At 44.7% G+C, this 27,048-nt stretch overlaps 1 protein-coding gene across 1 annotated transcript in view; it reads left to right on the plus strand.

Moving 5' to 3' along the window:
- LOC145504747 (NBPF family member NBPF20-like) overlaps positions 1 to 27,048 on the plus strand; it is a 532,650-nt gene that overhangs the window by 131,764 nt on the left and 373,838 nt on the right. Inside the window, exons 30-46 of the mRNA XM_081486053.1 lie at positions 8,485 to 8,536; positions 9,421 to 9,635; positions 10,866 to 10,917; positions 11,560 to 11,735; positions 12,988 to 13,039; positions 13,924 to 14,138; positions 15,369 to 15,420; positions 16,063 to 16,238; positions 17,491 to 17,542; positions 18,427 to 18,641; positions 19,872 to 19,923; positions 20,566 to 20,741; positions 21,994 to 22,045; positions 22,930 to 23,144; positions 24,375 to 24,426; positions 25,069 to 25,244; positions 26,497 to 26,548. Of these exons, the coding sequence (XP_081342179.1) occupies positions 8,485 to 8,536; positions 9,421 to 9,635; positions 10,866 to 10,917; positions 11,560 to 11,735; positions 12,988 to 13,039; positions 13,924 to 14,138; positions 15,369 to 15,420; positions 16,063 to 16,238; positions 17,491 to 17,542; positions 18,427 to 18,641; positions 19,872 to 19,923; positions 20,566 to 20,741; positions 21,994 to 22,045; positions 22,930 to 23,144; positions 24,375 to 24,426; positions 25,069 to 25,244; positions 26,497 to 26,548 (2,032 nt within the window). The remainder of the gene's footprint in view (positions 1 to 8,484; positions 8,537 to 9,420; positions 9,636 to 10,865; positions 10,918 to 11,559; positions 11,736 to 12,987; positions 13,040 to 13,923; positions 14,139 to 15,368; positions 15,421 to 16,062; positions 16,239 to 17,490; positions 17,543 to 18,426; positions 18,642 to 19,871; positions 19,924 to 20,565; positions 20,742 to 21,993; positions 22,046 to 22,929; positions 23,145 to 24,374; positions 24,427 to 25,068; positions 25,245 to 26,496; positions 26,549 to 27,048) is intronic.

Here is a 27,048-nt window from a genome sequence, read left to right on the forward strand (position 1 = left end):
GAAGCCAACACTTGATGAAAGGCTGAGGTAAGGAGGGCAGGAATGTTCATGGCAGGCACAGGGCACAGTCTTATCAAATAGGTGGAGAATACCAGTTGGTGAATTATGGACTCCAGTTGTTATTCAGGAAGGAATTTACTTTGCTTTTCAATCAACTATTGCCTTGAATCTCATCATGAAATTCACTACATTCAAGTGAACCAGTGGCACTTGGCTCATTCACAATGTTGTGCCATCGGTACCCTATTTGCCTTTAAACCACACCCCCCTCCTGCCTGACTCCATCCTGGAATGCTTTCTTCACCCTGTCATGCTTCTGTTCTTTCCAACTCACCCCGGATATACTTGTCCACACTCTATATCTGGCTGTGTGTCATTCACTGGACAGTACTTTGTGTTGCCAGATTAAAAATACAGAAACTACTTTGTGTATTTTTTAATGCAAATGGGCATGGCCGAGTGAGGAACTGGAGAGACATCGTCATGATGCAGATTTAGGAAGACATTGATGCATGCATGTGCACTCAGTAGTGACTCTTTATGACCCATGGACTGTAGCCCACCAGGCTCCTCTGTCCATGAAGTTTCCAGGCAAGAATATTGGAGTGGATTGCCATTTCCTTCTCCAGGGAATGTTCCTGACTTAGGGACCAAAGCTGCACCTCTTGTGTTTCCTGAATTGTCAGTCAGGTTCTTTAGCAGCTGAGCCACCAGGGAAGACAGTAGGATATCTTTACAGAAGGACAAGATGAATGGAATGTCACGGAATCTTACAGGAGTACTTTCTGATAGAGAAGAAACCTTTGTTTACCTTCTTTCTCTTTGACATAGGCCAGTCATCAGATATGGAGTAGGAAATGGCAACCCACTCCAGTATTCTTGCCAGGATAATGCAATGGGCAGAGGAGACTGGTACACTATAGGGGTCGCAAGAGTCGGACACGACTGAGTGCCTGAGCCAGTCATCAGATATGTGCCAGAATTCGGTTTAAAGGTCTCCTTGGGGTTGTTCTCACAGAAATCCCTAAGTGTCTTTCATCTAACTTTTTGCCTTTTACAACTGTGTCTTCTGTTCCACCTAGGACTTGTGAGATCCTAATTCGAAGTCAGGCACGAGAGCTGACCCAGTTACGGCAGACACTACAGGATGGGAAAGATGACTCCGTCCTGCTCAGGCAGCACCTCAAGGACCTCCTCACCCACAATGACCTGGACAAGCACCAGGGGCAGGGCTTCCGAGAGAGCCTGTCTGAGGGATACCGCCTGGCAGAGCGCCTTGCCTGCAAGCTCAGCCCAGGTGAGGGGGCCACAGACCCTGAGAGCACTGATCCTTTCCTAGGTCCCCAGTTGGTGAGATGAACAGCTCCAGTACGAATGTTGATCAGCTTTCCTGGTTCGTGTCCTCTTTGGGGCTTTGTAGGAGCAGGATTGTCTAAGTAAGAGGACAATGGAGAAATGCACAGGGTGGAGGTCATTATATCCCACTTGTCGGCTTCCTCCCTGATGGACCATGGCCACTGAGGCAGGAGGAAACATCCAGCCAGCATTAAAGCACAAAAAGATGGAGGTGACAGGAGACAGCTTGTTAGAGTGAATAGAGCCCTAGAGGAAGCTTGGAAGTTCCCAGGTTCCAGGCTGAGTGCTGTGTTTATCAATATGTGAGAACGATTGCTTTTCCTTATGTTAGTAACTCTTCTCATCTGTAAACTGGGTGAAATAATCTATTGCTAGTAGCTATAGTGATGAAATTTGGGAATATTTACAAATACACTGCAGAAAAAAGAAAGCCCTTCACTTTGTGGTGTTGGATAAGGTACGTGATGGAGTTGGTCTTGGTGTTGGGCAGATGGAGCACTTTCCATAGAGAGGCTTTCCCAGATAATACACAAAAGCCACCTTGAAGAGCCAGGATGTTCCCAGATGGAGGGCTGTGGGACATGGTTGTTCTCCTTAGAGAAAGGAGGGCATCTTGTGAGACCTGAGAAGGTCTATAGACGCCGTGTCTTTGGCAGAATTTGTGTCAGGATGGATGATACATTTGTAGAAGTGGAGATGGAAGGTGGACAATGTGAGGTGATATCAGGAAGAAAAGACCATTTAAATGATTGCCCAATTTCAAGCAGAAGGTGTCCTGAGGATGATCTACCAGTTTAGAAACACACTGCCTGTTGGATCAGAAGTCCATGCTTGGGCAGTTGTTTAAAGACAATGCATTAAAACTTCCATACAGTACTAATTCGTACATAGATATTTATGACTCTGTGACCATATGAGTCCCTGTGTTTGTGATGGGGGAAGTGACTAGAAGCTGACTGGATATTTCTGATTTTGTTTGCAGAAATTTGTGAAGACGAAGAGGCTGAACAAGCACAAGAAACACTAACCCCCAGGTAACAATTAACTATCAGTCCAGTTCAGCCACTCAGTCATGTCCGACTCTTTGTGATCTCATGGACTGAGCACACCAGGCCTCCCTGTCCATCACCAACTCCTCGAGTTTACTCAAATTCATGTCCACTGAGTTGGTGATACCATCCAACCCTCTCACCCTCTGTCATCCCCTTCTCTTTCTGCCTTCAATCTTTCCCAGCATCAAGGTCTATTCAAATGAGTCAGATCTTTGCATCATGTGGCCAAAATATTGGCGTTTCAGCTTCAAAATCAGTCCTCCCAATGAATATTCAGGACTGATTTCCTTTGGGATGGACTGGTTGGATCTCCTTGCCGGCCAAGGGACTCTCAAGCGTCTTCTGCACCACCACCGTTCAACAGCATCAATTCTTCGGCACTCAGCTCTCTTTATAATCCAACTCTCACATCCATACATGACTACTGGAAAAACCATAGCCTCGAGTAGATGGACCTTTGTTGGCAAAGTCATGTCTCTGCTTTTTAATATGCTATCTAGGTTGGTCATAACTTTTCTTCCAAGGAGTAAGCGCCTTTTAATTTCATGGCTGCAGTCACCATCTGCACTGATTTTAGAGCCCCAAATCTAAGTCTGCCCCTGGTGCCACTGTCTCCCCATCTATTTGCCATGAAGTGATGGGACCATACGCCTTCGTCTTAGCTTTCTGAATGTTGAGTTTTAGCCAACTTACTCACTCTCCTCTTTCACTTTCATCAAGAGGCACTTCAGTTCTTCTTCACTTTCTGCCATAAGGGTGGTGTCTTCTGCATATCTGAGGTTATTGATATTTCTCCTGGCAATCTTCATTCCAGCTTGTGCTTCAACCAGCCCAGCATTTCTCATGACGTACTCTGCATATAAGTTAAATAAGCAGGGTGACAATATACAGCCTTGATGTACTCCTTTTCCTGTTTGGAACCAGTCCGTTGTTCCATGTCCAGTTCTAACTGTTGCTTCCTGACCTGCATACAGATTTCTGAAGAGGCCTGTCAGGTGGTCTGGTATTCCCATCTCTTTCAAAATTTTCCACAGTTTGTGGTGAGGCACACAGTCAAAGACTTTGGCATAGTTAATAAAGCATAGGTAGATATTTTCCTGGCACTCTCTGCTTTTTCGATGATCCAACAAACTTTGGCAATTTGGTTTCTGGTTCCTCTGCCTTTTCTAAAACCAGCTTGAACATCTAGAAGTTCACGGTTCATGTATTCTTGCAGCCTGACTACGAGAATTTTGAGCATTACTTTACTAGCGTGTGAGATGAGTGCGATTGTGCAGTAGTTTGAGCATTCTTTGGCATTGCCTTTCTTTGGGATTGGAATCAGACCTGACCTTTTCCGGTCCTGTGGCCACTGCTGAGTTTTCCAAATTTGCTGGCCTATTGAGTGCAGCACTTTGACAGCATTATCTTTTAGAATTTGAAATAGCTCACCTGGAATTCCATCACCTCCACCAGCTTTGTTTGTAGTGATGCTTCCTGAGGCCCACTTGACGTCACATTCCAGGATGTCTGGCTCTAGGTGAGTGATCACACCATCTTGGTTATCTGGATCATGAAAATTTTTTTGTATAATTCTTCCGTGTATTATTGCCACCTCTTCTTAATATCTTCTGCTCTGTGAGGTCAATACAATTTCTGCCCTTTATTGAGCCCATCTTTGCATGAAAGATTCCCTTGCTACCTCTCATTTTCTTGAAGAGATCTCTGGCCTTTGCCATTCTATTGTTTTCCTCTCTTTCTTTGCACTGTTCATTGAGAAAAGTGTTCTTATCACCCCTTGCTATTCTCGGGAACTCTGCATTCAAATGGGAATATCTTTCCTGTTCTCTTTTGCTTTTTGATTCTCTTCTTTTCACAGCTATTTGTAATGCCTCCTCAGACAGCCATTTGGGTTTTTTACATTTCTTTTTCTTGGGGATGGTCTTGATCCCTGTCTCCTGTACAATGTCACAAACCTCTGTCCATAGTTCATCAGGCACTCTATCAGATCTAGTCCCTTAAACCTCTTTCTCACCTCCACTGTATAATCATAAGGGAGTTGATTTAGGTCATAGCTGAATGGTCTAATGGTTTTCCCTACTTGCTTCAATTTAAGTCTGAATTTGGCAATAAGGAGTTCATGATCTGAGCCACAGTCAGCTCCCGATCTTCTTTTTGCTGACTCGATAGAACTTCTCCACCTTTGGCTACAAAGAATATCAGTTCAGTTCAGTTCAGTTGCTCAGTAGTGTCCGACTCTTTGGGACCCCATGAACCGCAGCACGCCAGGCTTCCCTGTCCATCACCAACTCCCAGAGTCTGATTTTGGTGTTGCCCATCTGGTGATGTCCATGTGTAGAGTGTTCTCTTGCGTTGTTGGAAGAGGGTGTTGCTATAACCAGTGTGTTCCCTTGGCAAAACTCGATTAGCCTTTGCCCTGCTTCATTCTGTACTCCAAGGCTAAATTTGCCTGTTAACTGCACGTGTTTCTTGACTTCCTACTTTTGCATTCCCGTCCCCTGTAATGGAAAGAACATCTTTTATGGGTATTAGTTCTAGAAGGTCTTGTAGGTCTTCATAGAACCTTTCAATTTCAGCTTCTTCAGCATTACTGGTCGGGGCATAGACTTGGATAACAGTGATATTTAATGATTTGCCTCGGATAGGAACAGAGATCATTCTGTCGTTTTTGAGATTGCATCCAAGTACTAGCTTCTGGACTCTTTTGTTAACTATGATGGCTACTCCACTTCTTCTAAGGGATTCGTGCCCACAGTAGTACATATAATAGTCATCTGAGTTAAATTCACCCATTCTAGTCCATTTTAGGACGCTGATTCCTAAAATGTTGGCATTCACTCTTGGCATCTCCTGTTTGACCACTTCCAATTTGCCTTGAAACACGGACCTAACATTCCAGGTTCCTATGCAATATTCTTCTTACAGCATCAGACCTTGCTTCCCATCACCAGTCACATCCACAACTGGGTGTTGTTTTTGCATTGACTCCATCTCTTCATTCTTTCGGAACTTATTTCTCCACTGATCTCCAGGAGCATATAGGGCACCTACCCACCTGGGGAATTCATCTTCCAGTGTCCTATCTTTTTGCCTTTTCATAGTGTTCATGGGGTTCTCAAGGCAAAAATACTGAAGTGGTTTACCATTCCCTTCTCCAGTGGAGCGCATTTTGTCAGAACTCTCCACCCTGACCCTACACGGCATGGCTCATAGTTTCATTGAGTTAGACAAGACTGTAGTCCATGTGGTTAGATTGGTTAGTTTTCTGTGATTGTGGTTTTCAGTCTTTCTATCAGGAGCTGGTAACGTGTAGGGAAAATGTGGACAGGGTCACAAAAGAACAATAAGTACCTCAAGAGAGTCACATGCCAGATGTAAGTATAAGCACAACTGCAGCTGGGATTCATTTACTTCGCTCCACCCACATGGAAATGTCCCTGTAACTTGGTTGTCTGCTGTCTCTGTGCTACGTGTATGTATGACCCAAGGTGAATGCAGCACCCTTAGGATTTCCTTTCCACACAGAGAGTATCTGTTCTCTTCTAAAGGAAGGCCAAGTGAGATAAATATCTATTTCTACACAGGTGTTTTAGAGCCTTGCAAGGAAGGTAACTAGCAACAGAATTAGTAGAGAAGCAATTAGAAAAATGAAACCGCAGGACAACTGTGCAAAACAAAATTGGTTTTCCTTGACAATAGTAAGTGAAAGCGGCCTTGCAGGCCTTTGTGTTCCTAAAGAGAAGGTAGAACATCTCCGAGAGTCTATCAGGCTTTAATATCTGTATTCGGTTCACTGTGCATGCTCAGTTGCTCAGTTGTCTCTGAATGTTTGTGACCCCACGGCCTGGAGCATGCCAGGCTCCTCTGTCCATTGCTTTTTCCCATGGAGAAGACTGGAGTGGGTTGCCATTTCCTTCTCCAAGGGATATTCCTGGCCCAGGGTTCGAAGCCGCATCTCTGCATTGGCAGGCCTCTTTACCACTGAGCCACCGGGGAAGCCCTTATTCACTTGACTGCTGCTGCTGCTGCTAAGTCGCTTCAGTCGTGCCCGACTCTGTGCGACCCCATAGACGGCAGGCCACCAGGCTCCGCCGTTCCTGGGATTCTCCAGGCAAGAACACTGGAGTGGGTTGCCATTTCCTTCTCCAGTGCATGAAAGGGAAAAGTGAAAGTGAAGTCGCTCAGTCGTGTCCGACTCTTAGCGACCCCATAGACTGTAGCCAACCAGGCCCCTCCGTCCATGAGATTTTCCAGGCAAGGGTACTGGAGTGGGGTGCCATTGCCTTCTCCGATTCACTTGACTACTTCACCTTATATTCAACATGGATTAGGACCCGGGGGAAGCACTTGGTGCGAAGTTCGTTTGTGCTTCCTGTTCCTGAAAGTCCCATCCTGGGATGGTTGAATCTCCTTCCTCATCAGAGGTTTGTGGCCGGAATGTAGGGTACCTGCTTGTCTCCCTCTGCCATCCCCAGACTGACACACTCCACTTCATATGAGAGAGGACAGCTCCTTCTGTCTGTAAGGGGCCTGCTCTTTTACTCTCTGTGACCACTCCCCATGCCTCCTGTCAAAAGCAGCCAGAATGGCTTGGGGTCAGATCTTCTCCATTTAATTTTCTCTCATTCCTTTCCCATCTGGCACAGCATGGAGCTGCAGGAGGCTGAAAAGAAGGAAGTGCCTGAAGAATCCAAGGATGAATGTGCCTTGATGCCTTCAATTTTCCAAGGAAGTTCTGACAGCCCCCAGCCTCGCAGTGATGATACATTGAAATTTAATGAACTGGAAGTAGACCTTGGTCCAGATGGAGCCGCTGGTTGCTCTCATGCTAAAGAAGATGAAATTCCAAGCAATATCTCAGGTAGCCCCCATATTATTTCTCCTCACAAGCCGAGTAGACCAAGGAAGGTCATCTCTAAGGACAGGTTGTATAGACACATCTTAGCTGAAACCAGGGAAACGGGACTATTATGGAACACAGACATCAGGTGGGTCAGGGAGCTCGCATTCATTTTTTGGCTCCGGGCTTGTCTCTGTCACCCTGACCCCAGTATCAGGCATTTGACACAAAGCGCTTGTGACAACTCTCAACCACCTCAGCTGGAAATCCACAGGAGGTGTCTGTCAGAACTCGTTTGGAGCCAGTGTGTTGTTCCCCGCAATGAGTTAAATTTTTGTCAATGTTCGTGGCCTCTCCAGAAGTGATGACAGACTTGCCTCTTTATAAGGAGAGGTGATTTCCATCATGTGTTTTACTGCGCTCAGCCCCAGTCTCCCTTTTCTCGATGTTGGCAGGTCTTAGCTAAGATGGTATCTGACACCAAGACAGACACAACTGTCCCATTGCCTTGCTTGGATGTTTCCATGAAGTAAGGCTGGGCTCTGGCAGTTCCTGCAGCTTCAAATGGTCATGGTTTCTGTGTAGCACCAAAGATTCTTTTTGATTTGAAGGTTAATAGATTTCACTGGGCTTCCCTGGTGGCTCAGATGGTAAAGAATCTGCCCGCAATGCAGGAGACCCAGGTTCAATCCCTGTATCATGAAGATCCTCTGGACAAGAGAATGGCACCCACTCTAGTATTCTTGGGTGGAGAATTCAATGGACAGAGAGGAGCCTGGTGGGCTATAGTCCATGCGGTCACAAAGAGACCGCCACTACTGAGCGGCTAACGCTTTCACAATTCACCCATCACTCTAGTCTCAAGTATAAATTCCTCTAAACCATCAACAACCACATAGTCTGATGGGACCAAGCAGCACTATAGAAATAATTCTAGAAAATAACTCAGCTCATTTTCTAGCATCTCTGTGGAAAATACATTTTTAAGTGCTTCTACAGACTCAGAACGAAGGCTGTTGGGAGAGATACCAGATCAATCAGCAAATTTCCTCGATGGGTCTGGAAGCAGTCCAGTCTAATTCTCATACGACTTAAGTGTCCTAGAATATCTTTGCTAAAGAATTATGTTCTTACAATTAGAATATTAAGGTCCCTGTTGTATATGTGTTTCCTGAGTAGATATGTGTGAGATCTGATTTGCTTCTTATGACCTGCTGTCTCTGAATTTCCTACTAGACAATGAAAACGATCACAAGCAAGTGAGTGGACAAGAGCTCTCATTTCCCAGGTAATTTGAAAATCTGTGGGCTGTGAATGTCAGTGGTGACAGCAGGAGACCTCAGATCCAGAGAAAAATAGAAAGTACTCTATGTAACTCTTTCATCTATTCATGCAGCAGCAAGTATCTCTTTAGTAGTGTTGTCTATTTATGTTTCACAAGTTTGTGCGTTTCAGTTTTTCAATCCTTCAAGTTTAGTAATGTACAGTGAGTTGTCCCAGGTGAAATAACTAAACCTGGGAGTTCCTGTATTCGTGTGTTTTCTCCTGAGTGGGTAAAGTAGGGTGAGAGCCTATGGGTCTTACACTGGTTTGGCATCAGCATGTTGGTAAATATTTGATTTCAAGGGAGGAAAATCGAACGATATTCATATTACAACAAAATATTGAAAAAAATAGTTCTTGAAGGCAGAATATCTAGTCTATACCTCCTTTTTCTCCAACTCTGAAAAACTGATCTTGAAGCTATATTTGTGCCAAGAAATATTTTAAAATTGAATGGAATAGAGTCCAAACTCAAACACATCTTTAACTTCTTAAAAGCTGTGTTCACTTGGACACAGGATATCCAGATCAATACAATCTGTGCAGAAAAGTCTGAACCACTGTCCCTGCCTTCTGTGTGTGCTGGGGGTGGTGACGTTAGCATGTAGGGAAAATTCCATCTCCTCCTTCAACCGCTGGTTGTGTGCCCAGTGCCCAGAGAACCTGCTGTCTCTCTCCTACCCCATGGCACCCACACTCCACTCCACATCAGGAGGAGTTACTTCCCTCCTTAAGGCGACTGCTCTTTTGCTTTCTGTGAGCAAACTCAATGCCTGTCATGAAAACCAGCCAGATAGCTTGGGGTCGAATCCTCTTAATTTTCTGTCATCCCTTCTCCACCTGACACAGCGTGAACTTGCTGGATGTTGAAAAGAAGGTGGTGTTCCAGCAATCCCAAGATGAATGTGTTTCAGTACCTTCCACTCTCCAGGAAGGTTCTGCCTGCAACCAGCCTTCCAGTGATGGAAAATTTGCATTTGATGAAGAGAATGTGGAGTCTGCCATGGATGGAGCCTGTGGTTGCTCTCATGCTGAAGAGGATGAAATTTCGACTGGTCTCCCAGGTAGTCTTCGATATATCTGTTAGTCTACTCTGGGAGAATGATCCCGTTTGATAGACCCTATGCTTCCATACTGAAGCCTGATTTGAACCAGACTCTATAGTTGCATTTAAAATGAGACATTCTATGAATGAACTTTTCTAAGTTCCCTGTCATGGTTGTCCCTGGGGTAAACCACTCTACCCAAGGTGGTCCAGCCAGACTCACATGAACCTTAGCAATTGTGGCACAGGAGGTACAAAGGCTTCCTAATTTTGAATGAACCTCTTATCTCACAGGAAATGCTTTAATTGTCATTTCTGGGTAATGTCCCTGCGTTCCTACACCTGTCCAAGGCTTTTTGCAGTCTTGTTTATTTCTTTGGAGGTGTCACGACTTTCGTTCACGTCTGTCAACCCATAGCCTCTCTCTTTTCCTTGGACTTATCTTGTTCGAAGTTTCTGATAGCAGAAGGTAATGCGCACTGTCATTTTTTGGTATGTTTCTCTGAGGTAACGGAAAAGGCAATGGGAACCCACTCCAGTACTCTTGCCTGGAAAATCCCATGGATGGAGTAGCCTGGTAGGCTCCATGGGGTCGCGAAGTCCATGGGGACACGACTGTGCGACTTCACTTTCACTTTTCACTTTCATGCATTGAGAAGGAAATGGCAACCCCCTCCAGTGTCTTGCCTGGAGAATCCCAGCGACGGGGGATCCTGGTGGTCTGCCGTCTATGAGGTCGCACAGACGGACACGACTGAAGCGACTTAGCAGCAGCAGCAGCAGCTCTGAGGGAAGACAGGGCCCTGGAACTTCCCAACCTGATGAATGGCCTCTGTTTGCAGCTTTGAGATTCATTTGACTTGATGGTGTGTGGATTCCACTCCCATTTAATCTCAGTGTGAAATCACTTATCCCATTAATAAACAACATTTCAGATGAAAAAAGCCTGAGTATTATAGCAGGCTGAGGATATAATTAAGTTGTTCCCCAGGAACTGTGGGGAAAAGGATATATTTAGCTGTTTGCACAGACTGGGGATCAGGATACTCTGCCGATGACATATCATATCAAGGAAATTTGTCCAATGGCTCAAGAAGGAAACCCAGTGCCTTCTTCTGAGGCTCATTCTAGGGCCTCCTGGATTATTTCTGTCTCAATAGCCTGTTACCACATTCTGAAGATAGGCACAGGATTGGGCGTTTTGGAAAGGCATTTGCCTGACATAACTCTTCTGTTAATTTCTTTGCAGAAAACCAGAATGGTCACGATGACCTGAAAGGAGCAGCGGTTGTGGCCCCGAGGTAATTTTGAATATCTGTGGGCTCCTGTACAGTGATAACCTCTGCAGACCTCTGATGCGGGGAAAGACAGAAAGTGCTGAATATATTGTGTCGTCAGTTTTGCCCACCACTATTATTCTTTTTCATAATGTTCTCTGCTTTCACTGTGGTACTTATATTGTTTCCAATTTCTTATTTACTGGTCAAGTTTCAAACCCAAGTCAGTCGACCCAGGTGAACTAAGTCAGAGTGATTTTTTTGCACTCAATTTTTATATCAGGTGTGGTTTCTAGAGTGAGATGCATATCTGCTATATGTTTGGTGTTAGCATGCTGGCATGTGTGTCATAGTAATGTCAATGCCATGTAAGTGGAAGTGTGAAAGCCACTACTCCGTGTCCCTGTATGTGAGGCGTGACTGTACCATCACAGAGAAATCTGTCTGTTCATCAGCCTGTTATTTGGTCAGACCACTGAGCACCTACTGCTTTTTCTCTCTTCTGCCCCTGTAAAACCACGCTGTGTCTCACACACAAAACAGAGTTTTCTCCCTGTCATGGATCAGACCCTTGGCTTCACCACTCAAACATTCCATCAAAACCAGATAGGACTGTACAGTTTCTGATAAGTCTTGGCTTAGTCTTTTGCCGTCCCTCCCCACCAGGTTCAACAGACAGCTGCCACAGATGATAGAGAATGGAGTCCCACAGGACTCTCTAGATGAACACTACCTGACTTACTCAGTTCTTCCTGACCTGTCAGACTCCTTCTGGCCTTATCGGAGCAATGCCATCTTCTCACCTGAGGACGTGGATGTGTCTTATGCTCGGGATGTAACCAGTGAGTATTTTCTTGTGATAGAACTCCACCTATATGCCCAGGTAGACTCTGTACGCTTCGTACTCCCCACCTCTGCGGTGCTGAGGTTTGTCATCCCTGTTGGAAGCGCTGTAGACAGTGATTTGGATGAGACTCTGTGGTAGAGTTTTAAGTACAGACATCAGGTGGGTCAGGGAGCTCTCATTCATTTTTTGGCTCCGGGCTTGTCTCTGTCACCCTGACCCCAGTATCAGGCATTTGACACAAAGCACTTGTGACAACTCTCAACCACCTCAGCTGGAAATCCACAGGAGGTGTCTGTCAGAACTCGTTTGGAGCCAGTGTGTTGTTCCCCGCAATGAGTTAAATTTTTGTCAATGTTCGTGGCCTCTCCAGAAGTGATGACAGACTTGCCTCTTTATAAGGAGAGGTGATTTCCATCATGTGTTTTACTGCGCTCAGCCCCAGTCTCCCTTTTCTCGATGTTGGCAGGTCTTAGCTAAGATGGTATCTGACACCAAGACAGACACAACTGTCCCATTGCCTTGCTTGGATGTTTCCATGAAGTAAGGCTGGGCTCTGGCAGTTCCTCCAGCTTCAAATGGTCATGGTTTCTGTGTAGCACCAAAGATTCTTTTTGATTTGAAGGTTAATAGATTTCACTGGGCTTCCCTGGTGGCTCAGATGGTAAAGAATCTGCCCGCAATGCAGGAGACCCAGGTTCAATCCCTGTATCATGAAGATCCTCTGGACAAGAGAATGGCACCCACTCTAGTATTCTTGGGTGGAGAATTCAATGGACAGAGAGGAGCCTGGTGGGCTATAGTCCATGCGGTCACAAAGAGACCGCCACTACTGAGCGGCTAACGCTTTCACAATTCACCCATCACTCTAGTCTCAAGTATAAATTCCTCTAAACCATCAACAACCACATAGTCTGATGGGACCAAGCAGCACTATAGAAATAATTCTAGAAAATAACTCAGCTCATTTTCTAGCATCTCTGTGGAAAATACATTTTTAAGTGCTTCTACAGACTCAGAACGAAGGCTGTTGGGAGAGATACCAGATCAATCAGCAAATTTCCTCGATGGGTCTGGAAGCAGTCCAGTCTAATTCTCATACGACTTAAGTGTCCTAGAATATCTTTGCTAAAGAATTATGTTCTTACAATTAGAATATTAAGGTCCCTGTTGTATATGTGTTTCCTGAGTAGATATGTGTGAGATCTGATTTGCTTCTTATGACCTGCTGTCTCTGAATTTCCTACTAGACAATGAAAACGATCACAAGCAAGTGAGTGGACAAGAGCTCTCATTTCCCAGGTAATTTGAAAATCTGTGGGCTGTGAATGTCAGTGGTGACAGCAGGAGACCTCAGATCCAGAGAAAAATAGAAAGTACTCTATGTAACTCTTTCATCTATTCATGCAGCAGCAAGTATCTCTTTAGTAGTGTTGTCTATTTATGTTTCACAAGTTTGTGCGTTTCAGTTTTTCAATCCTTCAAGTTTAGTAATGTACAGTGAGTTGTCCCAGGTGAAATAACTAAACCTGGGAGTTCCTGTATTCGTGTGTTTTCTCCTGAGTGGGTAAAGTAGGGTGAGAGCCTATGGGTCTTACACTGGTTTGGCATCAGCATGTTGGTAAATATTTGATTTCAAGGGAGGAAAATCGAACGATATTCATATTACAACAAAATATTGAAAAAAATAGTTCTTGAAGGCAGAATATCTAGTCTATACCTCCTTTTTCTCCAACTCTGAAAAACTGATCTTGAAGCTATATTTGTGCCAAGAAATATTTTAAAATTGAATGGAATAGAGTCCAAACTCAAACACATCTTTAACTTCTTAAAAGCTGTGTTCACTTGGACACAGGATATCCAGATCAATACAATCTGTGCAGAAAAGTCTGAACCACTGTCCCTGCCTTCTGTGTGTGCTGGGGGTGGTGACGTTAGCATGTAGGGAAAATTCCATCTCCTCCTTCAACCGCTGGTTGTGTGCCCAGTGCCCAGAGAACCTGCTGTCTCTCTCCTACCCCATGGCACCCACACTCCACTCCACATCAGGAGGAGTTACTTCCCTCCTTAAGGCGACTGCTCTTTTGCTTTCTGTGAGCAAACTCAATGCCTGTCATGAAAACCAGCCAGATAGCTTGGGGTCGAATCCTCTTAATTTTCTGTCATCCCTTCTCCACCTGACACAGCGTGAACTTGCTGGATGTTGAAAAGAAGGTGGTGTTCCAGCAATCCCAAGATGAATGTGTTTCAGTACCTTCCACTCTCCAGGAAGGTTCTGCCTGCAACCAGCCTTCCAGTGATGGAAAATTTGCATTTGATGAAGAGAATGTGGAGTCTGCCATGGATGGAGCCTGTGGTTGCTCTCATGCTGAAGAGGATGAAATTTCGACTGGTCTCCCAGGTAGTCTTCGATATATCTGTTAGTCTACTCTGGGAGAATGATCCCGTTTGATAGACCCTATGCTTCCATACTGAAGCCTGATTTGAACCAGACTCTATAGTTGCATTTAAAATGAGACATTCTATGAATGAACTTTTCTAAGTTCCCTGTCATGGTTGTCCCTGGGGTAAACCACTCTACCCAAGGTGGTCCAGCCAGACTCACATGAACCTTAGCAATTGTGGCACAGGAGGTACAAAGGCTTCCTAATTTTGAATGAACCTCTTATCTCACAGGAAATGCTTTAATTGTCATTTCTGGGTAATGTCCCTGCGTTCCTACACCTGTCCAAGGCTTTTTGCAGTCTTGTTTATTTCTTTGGAGGTGTCACGACTTTCGTTCACGTCTGTCAACCCATAGCCTCTCTCTTTTCCTTGGACTTATCTTGTTCGAAGTTTCTGATAGCAGAAGGTAATGCGCACTGTCATTTTTTGGTATGTTTCTCTGAGGTAACGGAAAAGGCAATGGGAACCCACTCCAGTACTCTTGCCTGGAAAATCCCATGGATGGAGTAGCCTGGTAGGCTCCATGGGGTCGCGAAGTCCATGGGGACACGACTGTGCGACTTCACTTTCACTTTTCACTTTCATGCATTGAGAAGGAAATGGCAACCCCCTCCAGTGTCTTGCCTGGAGAATCCCAGCGACGGGGGATCCTGGTGGTCTGCCGTCTATGAGGTCGCACAGACGGACACGACTGAAGCGACTTAGCAGCAGCAGCAGCAGCTCTGAGGGAAGACAGGGCCCTGGAACTTCCCAACCTGATGAATGGCCTCTGTTTGCAGCTTTGAGATTCATTTGACTTGATGGTGTGTGGATTCCACTCCCATTTAATCTCAGTGTGAAATCACTTATCCCATTAATAAACAACATTTCAGATGAAAAAAGCCTGAGTATTATAGCAGGCTGAGGATATAATTAAGTTGTTCCCCAGGAACTGTGGGGAAAAGGATATATTTAGCTGTTTGCACAGACTGGGGATCAGGATACTCTGCCGATGACATATCATATCAAGGAAATTTGTCCAATGGCTCAAGAAGGAAACCCAGTGCCTTCTTCTGAGGCTCATTCTAGGGCCTCCTGGATTATTTCTGTCTCAATAGCCTGTTACCACATTCTGAAGATAGGCACAGGATTGGGCGTTTTGGAAAGGCATTTGCCTGACATAACTCTTCTGTTAATTTCTTTGCAGAAAACCAGAATGGTCACGATGACCTGAAAGGAGCAGCGGTTGTGGCCCCGAGGTAATTTTGAATATCTGTGGGCTCCTGTACAGTGATAACCTCTGCAGACCTCTGATGCGGGGAAAGACAGAAAGTGCTGAATATATTGTGTCGTCAGTTTTGCCCACCACTATTATTCTTTTTCATAATGTTCTCTGCTTTCACTGTGGTACTTATATTGTTTCCAATTTCTTATTTACTGGTCAAGTTTCAAACCCAAGTCAGTCGACCCAGGTGAACTAAGTCAGAGTGATTTTTTTGCACTCAATTTTTATATCAGGTGTGGTTTCTAGAGTGAGATGCATATCTGCTATATGTTTGGTGTTAGCATGCTGGCATGTGTGTCATAGTAATGTCAATGCCATGTAAGTGGAAGTGTGAAAGCCACTACTCCGTGTCCCTGTATGTGAGGCGTGACTGTACCATCACAGAGAAATCTGTCTGTTCATCAGCCTGTTATTTGGTCAGACCACTGAGCACCTACTGCTTTTTCTCTCTTCTGCCCCTGTAAAACCACGCTGTGTCTCACACACAAAACAGAGTTTTCTCCCTGTCATGGATCAGACCCTTGGCTTCACCACTCAAACATTCCATCAAAACCAGATAGGACTGTACAGTTTCTGATAAGTCTTGGCTTAGTCTTTTGCCGTCCCTCCCCACCAGGTTCAACAGACAGCTGCCACAGATGATAGAGAATGGAGTCCCACAGGACTCTCTAGATGAACACTACCTGACTTACTCAGTTCTTCCTGACCTGTCAGACTCCTTCTGGCCTTATCGGAGCAATGCCATCTTCTCACCTGAGGACGTGGATGTGTCTTATGCTCGGGATGTAACCAGTGAGTATTTTCTTGTGATAGAACTCCACCTATATGCCCAGGTAGACTCTGTACGCTTCGTACTCCCCACCTCTGCGGTGCTGAGGTTTGTCATCCCTGTTGGAAGCGCTGTAGACAGTGATTTGGATGAGACTCTGTGGTAGAGTTTTAAGTACAGACATCAGGTGGGTCAGGGAGCTCTCATTCATTTTTTGGCTCCGGGCTTGTCTCTGTCACCCTGACCCCAGTATCAGGCATTTGACACAAAGCACTTGTGACAACTCTCAACCACCTCAGCTGGAAATCCACAGGAGGTGTCTGTCAGAACTCGTTTGGAGCCAGTGTGTTGTTCCCCGCAATGAGTTAAATTTTTGTCAATGTTCGTGGCCTCTCCAGAAGTGATGACAGACTTGCCTCTTTATAAGGAGAGGTGATTTCCATCATGTGTTTTACTGCGCTCAGCCCCAGTCTCCCTTTTCTCGATGTTGGCAGGTCTTAGCTAAGATGGTATCTGACACCAAGACAGACACAACTGTCCCATTGCCTTGCTTGGATGTTTCCATGAAGTAAGGCTGGGCTCTGGCAGTTCCTCCAGCTTCAAATGGTCATGGTTTCTGTGTAGCACCAAAGATTCTTTTTGATTTGAAGGTTAATAGATTTCACTGGGCTTCCCTGGTGGCTCAGATGGTAAAGAATCTGCCCGCAATGCAGGAGACCCAGGTTCAATCCCTGTATCATGAAGATCCTCTGGACAAGAGAATGGCACCCACTCTAGTATTCTTGGGTGGAGAATTCAATGGACAGAGAGGAGCCTGGTGGGCTATAGTCCATGCGGTCACAAAGAGACCGCCACTACTGAGCGGCTAACGCTTTCACAATTCACCCATCACTCTAGTCTCAAGTATAAATTCCTCTAAACCATCAACAACCACATAGTCTGATGGGACCAAGCAGCACTATAGAAATAATTCTAGAAAATAACTCAGCTCATTTTCTAGCATCTCTGTGGAAAATACATTTTTAAGTGCTTCTACAGACTCAGAACGAAGGCTGTTGGGAGAGATACCAGATCAATCAGCAAATTTCCTCGATGGGTCTGGAAGCAGTCCAGTCTAATTCTCATACGACTTAAGTGTCCTAGAATATCTTTGCTAAAGAATTATGTTCTTACAATTAGAATATTAAGGTCCCTGTTGTATATGTGTTTCCTGAGTAGATATGTGTGAGATCTGATTTGCTTCTTATGACCTGCTGTCTCTGAATTTCCTACTAGACAATGAAAACGATCACAAGCAAGTGAGTGGACAAGAGCTCTCATTTCCCAGGTAATTTGAAAATCTGTGGGCTGTGAATGTCAGTGGTGACAGCAGGAGACCTCAGATCCAGAGAAAAATAGAAAGTACTCTATGTAACTCTTTCATCTATTCATGCAGCAGCAAGTATCTCTTTAGTAGTGTTGTCTATTTATGTTTCACAAGTTTGTGCGTTTCAGTTTTTCAATCCTTCAAGTTTAGTAATGTACAGTGAGTTGTCCCAGGTGAAATAACTAAACCTGGGAGTTCCTGTATTCGTGTGTTTTCTCCTGAGTGGGTAAAGTAGGGTGAGAGCCTATGGGTCTTACACTGGTTTGGCATCAGCATGTTGGTAAATATTTGATTTCAAGGGAGGAAAATCGAACGATATTCATATTACAACAAAATATTGAAAAAAATAGTTCTTGAAGGCAGAATATCTAGTCTATACCTCCTTTTTCTCCAACTCTGAAAAACTGATCTTGAAGCTATATTTGTGCCAAGAAATATTTTAAAATTGAATGGAATAGAGTCCAAACTCAAACACATCTTTAACTTCTTAAAAGCTGTGTTCACTTGGACACAGGATATCCAGATCAATACAATCTGTGCAGAAAAGTCTGAACCACTGTCCCTGCCTTCTGTGTGTGCTGGGGGTGGTGACGTTAGCATGTAGGGAAAATTCCATCTCCTCCTTCAACCGCTGGTTGTGTGCCCAGTGCCCAGAGAACCTGCTGTCTCTCTCCTACCCCATGGCACCCACACTCCACTCCACATCAGGAGGAGTTACTTCCCTCCTTAAGGGGACTGCTCTTTTGCTTTCTGTGAGCAAACTCAATGCCTGTCATGAAAACCAGCCAGATAGCTTGGGGTCGAATCCTCTTAATTTTCTGTCATCCCTTCTCCACCTGACACAGCGTGAACTTGCTGGATGTTGAAAAGAAGGTGGTGTTCCAGCAATCCCAAGATGAATGTGTTTCAGTACCTTCCACTCTCCAGGAAGGTTCTGCCTGCAACCAGCCTTCCAGTGATGGAAAATTTGCATTTGATGAAGAGAATGTGGAGTCTGCCATGGATGGAGCCTGTGGTTGCTCTCATGCTGAAGAGGATGAAATTTCGACTGGTCTCCCAGGTAGTCTTCGATATATCTGTTAGTCTACTCTGGGAGAATGATCCCGTTTGATAGACCCTATGCTTCCATACTGAAGCCTGATTTGAACCAGACTCTATAGTTGCATTTAAAATGAGACATTCTATGAATGAACTTTTCTAAGTTCCCTGTCATGGTTGTCCCTGGGGTAAACCACTCTACCCAAGGTGGTCCAGCCAGACTCACATGAACCTTAGCAATTGTGGCACAGGAGGTACAAAGGCTTCCTAATTTTGAATGAACCTCTTATCTCACAGGAAATGCTTTAATTGTCATTTCTGGGTAATGTCCCTGCGTTCCTACACCTGTCCAAGGCTTTTTGCAGTCTTGTTTATTTCTTTGGAGGTGTCACGACTTTCGTTCACGTCTGTCAACCCATAGCCTCTCTCTTTTCCTTGGACTTATCTTGTTCGAAGTTTCTGATAGCAGAAGGTAATGCGCACTGTCATTTTTTGGTATGTTTCTCTGAGGTAACGGAAAAGGCAATGGGAACCCACTCCAGTACTCTTGCCTGGAAAATCCCATGGATGGAGTAGCCTGGTAGGCTCCATGGGGTCGCGAAGTCCATGGGGACACGACTGTGCGACTTCACTTTCACTTTTCACTTTCATGCGTTGAGAAGGAAATGGCAACCCCCTCCAGTGTCTTGCCTGGAGAATCCCAGCGACGGGGGATCCTGGTGGTCTGCCGTCTATGAGGTCGCACAGACGGACACGACTGAAGCGACTTAGCAGCAGCAGCAGCAGCTCTGAGGGAAGACAGGGCCCTGGAACTTCCCAACCTGATGAATGGCCTCTGTTTGCAGCTTTGAGATTCATTTGACTTGATGGTGTGTGGATTCCACTCCCATTTAATCTCAGTGTGAAATCACTTATCCCATTAATAAACAACATTTCAGATGAAAAAAGCCTGAGTATTATAGCAGGCTGAGGATATAATTAAGTTGTTCCCCAGGAACTGTGGGGAAAAGGATATATTTAGCTGTTTGCACAGACTGGGGATCAGGATACTCTGCCGATGACATATCATATCAAGGAAATTTGTCCAATGGCTCAAGAAGGAAACCCAGTGCCTTCTTCTGAGGCTCATTCTAGGGCCTCCTGGATTATTTCTGTCTCAATAGCCTGTTACCACATTCTGAAGATAGGCACAGGATTGGGCGTTTTGGAAAGGCATTTGCCTGACATAACTCTTCTGTTAATTTCTTTGCAGAAAACCAGAATGGTCACGATGACCTGAAAGGAGCAGCGGTTGTGGCCCCGAGGTAATTTTGAATATCTGTGGGCTCCTGTACAGTGATAACCTCTGCAGACCTCTGATGCGGGGAAAGACAGAAAGTGCTGAATATATTGTGTCGTCAGTTTTGCCCACCACTATTATTCTTTTTCATAATGTTCTCTGCTTTCACTGTGGTACTTATATTGTTTCCAATTTCTTATTTACTGGTCAAGTTTCAAACCCAAGTCAGTCGACCCAGGTGAACTAAGTCAGAGTGATTTTTTTGCACTCAATTTTTATATCAGGTGTGGTTTCTAGAGTGAGATGCATATCTGCTATATGTTTGGTGTTAGCATGCTGGCATGTGTGTCATAGTAATGTCAATGCCATGTAAGTGGAAGTGTGAAAGCCACTACTCCGTGTCCCTGTATGTGAGGCGTGACTGTACCATCACAGAGAAATCTGTCTGTTCATCAGCCTGTTATTTGGTCAGACCACTGAGCACCTACTGCTTTTTCTCTCTTCTGCCCCTGTAAAACCACGCTGTGTCTCACACACAAAACAGAGTTTTCTCCCTGTCATGGATCAGACCCTTGGCTTCACCACTCAAACATTCCATCAAAACCAGATAGGACTGTACAGTTTCTGATAAGTCTTGGCTTAGTCTTTTGCCATCCCTCCCCACCAGGTTCAACAGACAGCTGCCACAGATGATAGAGAATGGAGTCCCACAGGACTCTCTAGATGAACACTACCTGACTTACTCAGTTCTTCCTGACCTGTCAGACTCCTTCTGGCCTTATCGGAGCAATGCCATCTTCTCACCTGAGGACGTGGATGTGTCTTATGCTCGGGATGTAACCAGTGAGTATTTTCTTGTGATAGAACTCCACCTATATGCCCAGGTAGACTCTGTACGCTTCGTACTCCCCACCTCTGCGGTGCTGAGGTTTGTCATCCCTGTTGGAAGCGCTGTAGACAGTGATTTGGATGAGACTCTGTGGTAGAGTTTTAAGTACAGACATCAGGTGGGTCAGGGAGCTCTCATTCATTTTTTGGCTCCGGGCTTGTCTCTGTCACCCTGACCCCAGTATCAGGCATTTGACACAAAGCACTTGTGACAACTCTCAACCACCTCAGCTGGAAATCCACAGGAGGTGTCTGTCAGAACTCGTTTGGAGCCAGTGTGTTGTTCCCCGCAATGAGTTAAATTTTTGTCAATGTTCGTGGCCTCTCCAGAAGTGATGACAGACTTGCCTCTTTATAAGGAGAGGTGATTTCCATCATGTGTTTTACTGCGCTCAGCCCCAGTCTCCCTTTTCTCGATGTTGGCAGGTCTTAGCTAAGATGGTATCTGACACCAAGACAGACACAACTGTCCCATTGCCTTGCTTGGATGTTTCCATGAAGTAAGGCTGGGCTCTGGCAGTTCCTCCAGCTTCAAATGGTCATGGTTTCTGTGTAGCACCAAAGATTCTTTTTGATTTGAAGGTTAATAGATTTCACTGGGCTTCCCTGGTGGCTCAGATGGTAAAGAATCTGCCCGCAATGCAGGAGACCCAGGTTCAATCCCTGTATCATGAAGATCCTCTGGACAAGAGAATGGCACCCACTCTAGTATTCTTGGGTGGAGAATTCAATGGACAGAGAGGAGCCTGGTGGGCTATAGTCCATGCGGTCACAAAGAGACCGCCACTACTGAGCGGCTAACGCTTTCACAATTCACCCATCACTCTAGTCTCAAGTATAAATTCCTCTAAACCATCAACAACCACATAGTCTGATGGGACCAAGCAGCACTATAGAAATAATTCTAGAAAATAACTCAGCTCATTTTCTAGCATCTCTGTGGAAAATACATTTTTAAGTGCTTCTACAGACTCAGAACGAAGGCTGTTGGGAGAGATACCAGATCAATCAGCAAATTTCCTCGATGGGTCTGGAAGCAGTCCAGTCTAATTCTCATACGACTTAAGTGTCCTAGAATATCTTTGCTAAAGAATTATGTTCTTACAATTAGAATATTAAGGTCCCTGTTGTATATGTGTTTCCTGAGTAGATATGTGTGAGATCTGATTTGCTTCTTATGACCTGCTGTCTCTGAATTTCCTACTAGACAATGAAAACGATCACAAGCAAGTGAGTGGACAAGAGCTCTCATTTCCCAGGTAATTTGAAAATCTGTGGGCTGTGAATGTCAGTGGTGACAGCAGGAGACCTCAGATCCAGAGAAAAATAGAAAGTACTCTATGTAACTCTTTCATCTATTCATGCAGCAGCAAGTATCTCTTTAGTAGTGTTGTCTATTTATGTTTCACAAGTTTGTGCGTTTCAGTTTTTCAATCCTTCAAGTTTAGTAATGTACAGTGAGTTGTCCCAGGTGAAATAACTAAACCTGGGAGTTCCTGTATTCGTGTGTTTTCTCCTGAGTGGGTAAAGTAGGGTGAGAGCCTATGGGTCTTACACTGGTTTGGCATCAGCATGTTGGTAAATATTTGATTTCAAGGGAGGAAAATCGAACGATATTCATATTACAACAAAATATTGAAAAAAATAGTTCTTGAAGGCAGAATATCTAGTCTATACCTCCTTTTTCTCCAACTCTGAAAAACTGATCTTGAAGCTATATTTGTGCCAAGAAATATTTTAAAATTGAATGGAATAGAGTCCAAACTCAAACACATCTTTAACTTCTTAAAAGCTGTGTTCACTTGGACACAGGATATCCAGATCAATACAATCTGTGCAGAAAAGTCTGAACCACTGTCCCTGCCTTCTGTGTGTGCTGGGGGTGGTGACGTTAGCATGTAGGGAAAATTCCATCTCCTCCTTCAACCGCTGGTTGTGTGCCCAGTGCCCAGAGAACCTGCTGTCTCTCTCCTACCCCATGGCACCCACACTCCACTCCACATCAGGAGGAGTTACTTCCCTCCTTAAGGGGACTGCTCTTTTGCTTTCTGTGAGCAAACTCAATGCCTGTCATGAAAACCAGCCAGATAGCTTGGGGTCGAATCCTCTTAATTTTCTGTCATCCCTTCTCCACCTGACACAGCGTGAACTTGCTGGATGTTGAAAAGAAGGTGGTGTTCCAGCAATCCCAAGATGAATGTGTTTCAGTACCTTCCACTCTCCAGGAAGGTTCTGCCTGCAACCAGCCTTCCAGTGATGGAAAATTTGCATTTGATGAAGAGAATGTGGAGTCTGCCATGGATGGAGCCTGTGGTTGCTCTCATGCTGAAGAGGATGAAATTTCGACTGGTCTCCCAGGTAGTCTTCGATATATCTGTTAGTCTACTCTGGGAGAATGATCCCGTTTGATAGACCCTATGCTTCCATACTGAAGCCTGATTTGAACCAGACTCTATAGTTGCATTTAAAATGAGACATTCTATGAATGAACTTTTCTAAGTTCCCTGTCATGGTTGTCCCTGGGGTAAACCACTCTACCCAAGGTGGTCCAGCCAGACTCACATGAACCTTAGCAATTGTGGCACAGGAGGTACAAAGGCTTCCTAATTTTGAATGAACCTCTTATCTCACAGGAAATGCTTTAATTGTCATTTCTGGGTAATGTCCCTGCGTTCCTACACCTGTCCAAGGCTTTTTGCAGTCTTGTTTATTTCTTTGGAGGTGTCACGACTTTCGTTCACGTCTGTCAACCCATAGCCTCTCTCTTTTCCTTGGACTTATCTTGTTCGAAGTTTCTGATAGCAGAAGGTAATGCGCACTGTCAGTTTTTGGTATGTTTCTCTGAGGTAACGGAAAAGGCAATGGGAACCCACTCCAGTACTCTTGCCTGGAAAATCCCATGGATGGAGTAGCCTGGTAGGCTCCATGGGGTCGCGAAGTCCATGGGGACACGACTGTGCGACTTCACTTTCACTTTTCACTTTCATGCGTTGAGAAGGAAATGGCAACCCCCTCCAGTGTCTTGCCTGGAGAATCCCAGCGACGGGGGATCCTGGTGGTCTGCCGTCTATGAGGTCGCACAGACGGACACGACTGAAGCGACTTAGCAGCAGCAGCAGCAGCTCTGAGGGAAGACAGGGCCCTGGAACTTCCCAACCTGATGAATGGCCTCTGTTTGCAGCTTTGAGATTCATTTGACTTGATGGTGTGTGGATTCCACTCCCATTTAATCTCAGTGTGAAATCACTTATCCCATTAATAAACAACATTTCAGATGAAAAAAGCCTGAGTATTATAGCAGGCTGAGGATATAATTAAGTTGTTCCCCAGGAACTGTGGGGAAAAGGATATATTTAGCTGTTTGCACAGACTGGGGATCAGGATACTCTGCCGATGACATATCATATCAAGGAAATTTGTCCAATGGCTCAAGAAGGAAACCCAGTGCCTTCTTCTGAGGCTCATTCTAGGGCCTCCTGGATTATTTCTGTCTCAATAGCCTGTTACCACATTCTGAAGATAGGCACAGGATTGGGCGTTTTGGAAAGGCATTTGCCTGACATAACTCTTCTGTTAATTTCTTTGCAGAAAACCAGAATGGTCACGATGACCTGAAAGGAGCAGCGGTTGGGGCCCCGAGGTAATTTTGAATATCTGTGGGCTCCTGTACAGTGATAACCTCTGCAGACCTCTGATGCGGGGAAAGACAGAAAGTGCTGAATATATTGTGTCGTCAGTTTTGCCCACCACTATTATTCTTTTTCATAATGTTCTCTGCTTTCACTGTGGTACTTGTATTGTTTCCAATTTCTTATTTACTGGTCAAGTTTCAAACCCAAGTCAGTCGACCCAGGTGAACTAAGTCAGAGTGATTTTTTTGCACTCAATTTTTATATCAGGTGTGGTTTCTAGAGTGAGATGCATATCTGCTATATGTTTGGTGTTAGCATGCTGGCATGTGTGTCATAGTAATGTCAATGCCATGTAAGTGGAAGTGTGAAAGCCACTACTCCGTGTCCCTGTATGTGAGGCGTGACTGTACCATCACAGAGAAATCTGTCTGTTCATCAGCCTGTTATTTGGTCAGACCACTGAGCACCTACTGCTTTTTCTCTCTTCTGCCCCTGTAAAACCACGCTGTGTCTCACACACAAAACAGAGTTTTCTCCCTGTCATGGATCAGACCCTTGGCTTCACCACTCAAACATTCCATCAAAACCAGATAGGACTGTACAGTTTCTGATAAGTCTTGGCTTAGTCTTTTGCCGTCCCTCCCCACCAGGTTCAACAGACAGCTGCCACAGATGATAGAGAATGGAGTCCCACAGGACTCTCTAGATGAACACTACCTGACTTACTCAGTTCTTCCTGACCTGTCAGACTCCTTCTGGCCTTATCGGAGCAATGCCATCTTCTCACCTGAGGACGTGGATGTGTCTTATGCTCGGGATGTAACCAGTGAGTATTTTCTTGTGATAGAACTCCACCTATATGCCCAGGTAGACTCTGTACGCTTCGTACTCCCCACCTCTGCGGTGCTGAGGTTTGTCATCCCTGTTGGAAGCGCTGTAGACAGTGATTTGGATGAGACTCTGTGGTAGAGTTTTAAGTACAGACATCAGGTGGGTCAGGGAGCTCTCATTCATTTTTTGGCTCCGGGCTTGTCTCTGTCACCCTGACCCCAGTATCAGGCATTTGACACAAAGCACTTGTGACAACTCTCAACCACCTCAGCTGGAAATCCACAGGAGGTGTCTGTCAGAACTCGTTTGGAGCCAGTGTGTTGTTCCCCGCAATGAGTTAAATTTTTGTCAATGTTCGTGGCCTCTCCAGAAGTGATGACAGACTTGCCTCTTTATAAGGAGAGGTGATTTCCATCATGTGTTTTACTGCGCTCAGCCCCAGTCTCCCTTTTCTCGATGTTGGCAGGTCTTAGCTAAGATGGTATCTGACACCAAGACAGACACAACTGTCCCATTGCCTTGCTTGGATGTTTCCATGAAGTAAGGCTGGGCTCTGGCAGTTCCTCCAGCTTCAAATGGTCATGGTTTCTGTGTAGCACCAAAGATTCTTTTTGATTTGAAGGTTAATAGATTTCACTGGGCTTCCCTGGTGGCTCAGATGGTAAAGAATCTGCCCGCAATGCAGGAGACCCAGGTTCAATCCCTGTATCATGAAGATCCTCTGGACAAGAGAATGGCACCCACTCTAGTATTCTTGGGTGGAGAATTCAATGGACAGAGAGGAGCCTGGTGGGCTATAGTCCATGCGGTCACAAAGAGACCGCCACTACTGAGCGGCTAACGCTTTCACAATTCACCCATCACTCTAGTCTCAAGTATAAATTCCTCTAAACCATCAACAACCACATAGTCTGATGGGACCAAGCAGCACTATAGAAATAATTCTAGAAAATAACTCAGCTCATTTTCTAGCATCTCTGTGGAAAATACATTTTTAAGTGCTTCTACAGACTCAGAACGAAGGCTGTTGGGAGAGATACCAGATCAATCAGCAAATTTCCTCGATGGGTCTGGAAGCAGTCCAGTCTAATTCTCATACGACTTAAGTGTCCTAGAATATCTTTGCTAAAGAATTATGTTCTTACAATTAGAATATTAAGGTCCCTGTTGTATATGTGTTTCCTGAGTAGATATGTGTGAGATCTGATTTGCTTCTTATGACCTGCTGTCTCTGAATTTCCTACTAGACAATGAAAACGATCACAAGCAAGTGAGTGGACAAGAGCTCTCATTTCCCAGGTAATTTGAAAATCTGTGGGCTGTGAATGTCAGTGGTGACAGCAGGAGACCTCAGATCCAGAGAAAAATAGAAAGTACTCTATATAACTCTTTCATCTATTCATGCAGCAGCAAGTATCTCTTTAGTAGTGTTGTCTATTTATGTTTCACAAGTTTGTGCGTTTCAGTTTTTCAATCCTTCAAGTTTAGTAATGTACAGTGAGTTGTCCCAGGTGAAATAACTAAACCTGGGAGTTCCTGTATTCGTGTGTTTTCTCCTGAGTGGGTAAAGTAGGGTGAGAGCCTATGGGTCTTACACTGGTTTGGCATCAGCATGTTGGTAAATATTTGATTTCAAGGGAGGAAAATCGAACGATATTCATATTACAACAAAATATTGAAAAAAATAGTTCTTGAAGGCAGAATATCTAGTCTATACCTCCTTTTTCTCCAACTCTGAAAAACTGATCTTGAAGCTATATTTGTGCCAAGAAATATTTTAAAATTGAATGGAATAGAGT

This window comes from Giraffa tippelskirchi, chromosome 5 (assembly GCF_054371585.1).
Source record: "Giraffa tippelskirchi isolate mGirTip1 chromosome 5, T2T-mGirTip1v1.2.pri, whole genome shotgun sequence".
In the NCBI taxonomy this organism is placed as follows: domain Eukaryota; kingdom Metazoa; phylum Chordata; class Mammalia; order Artiodactyla; family Giraffidae; genus Giraffa; species Giraffa tippelskirchi.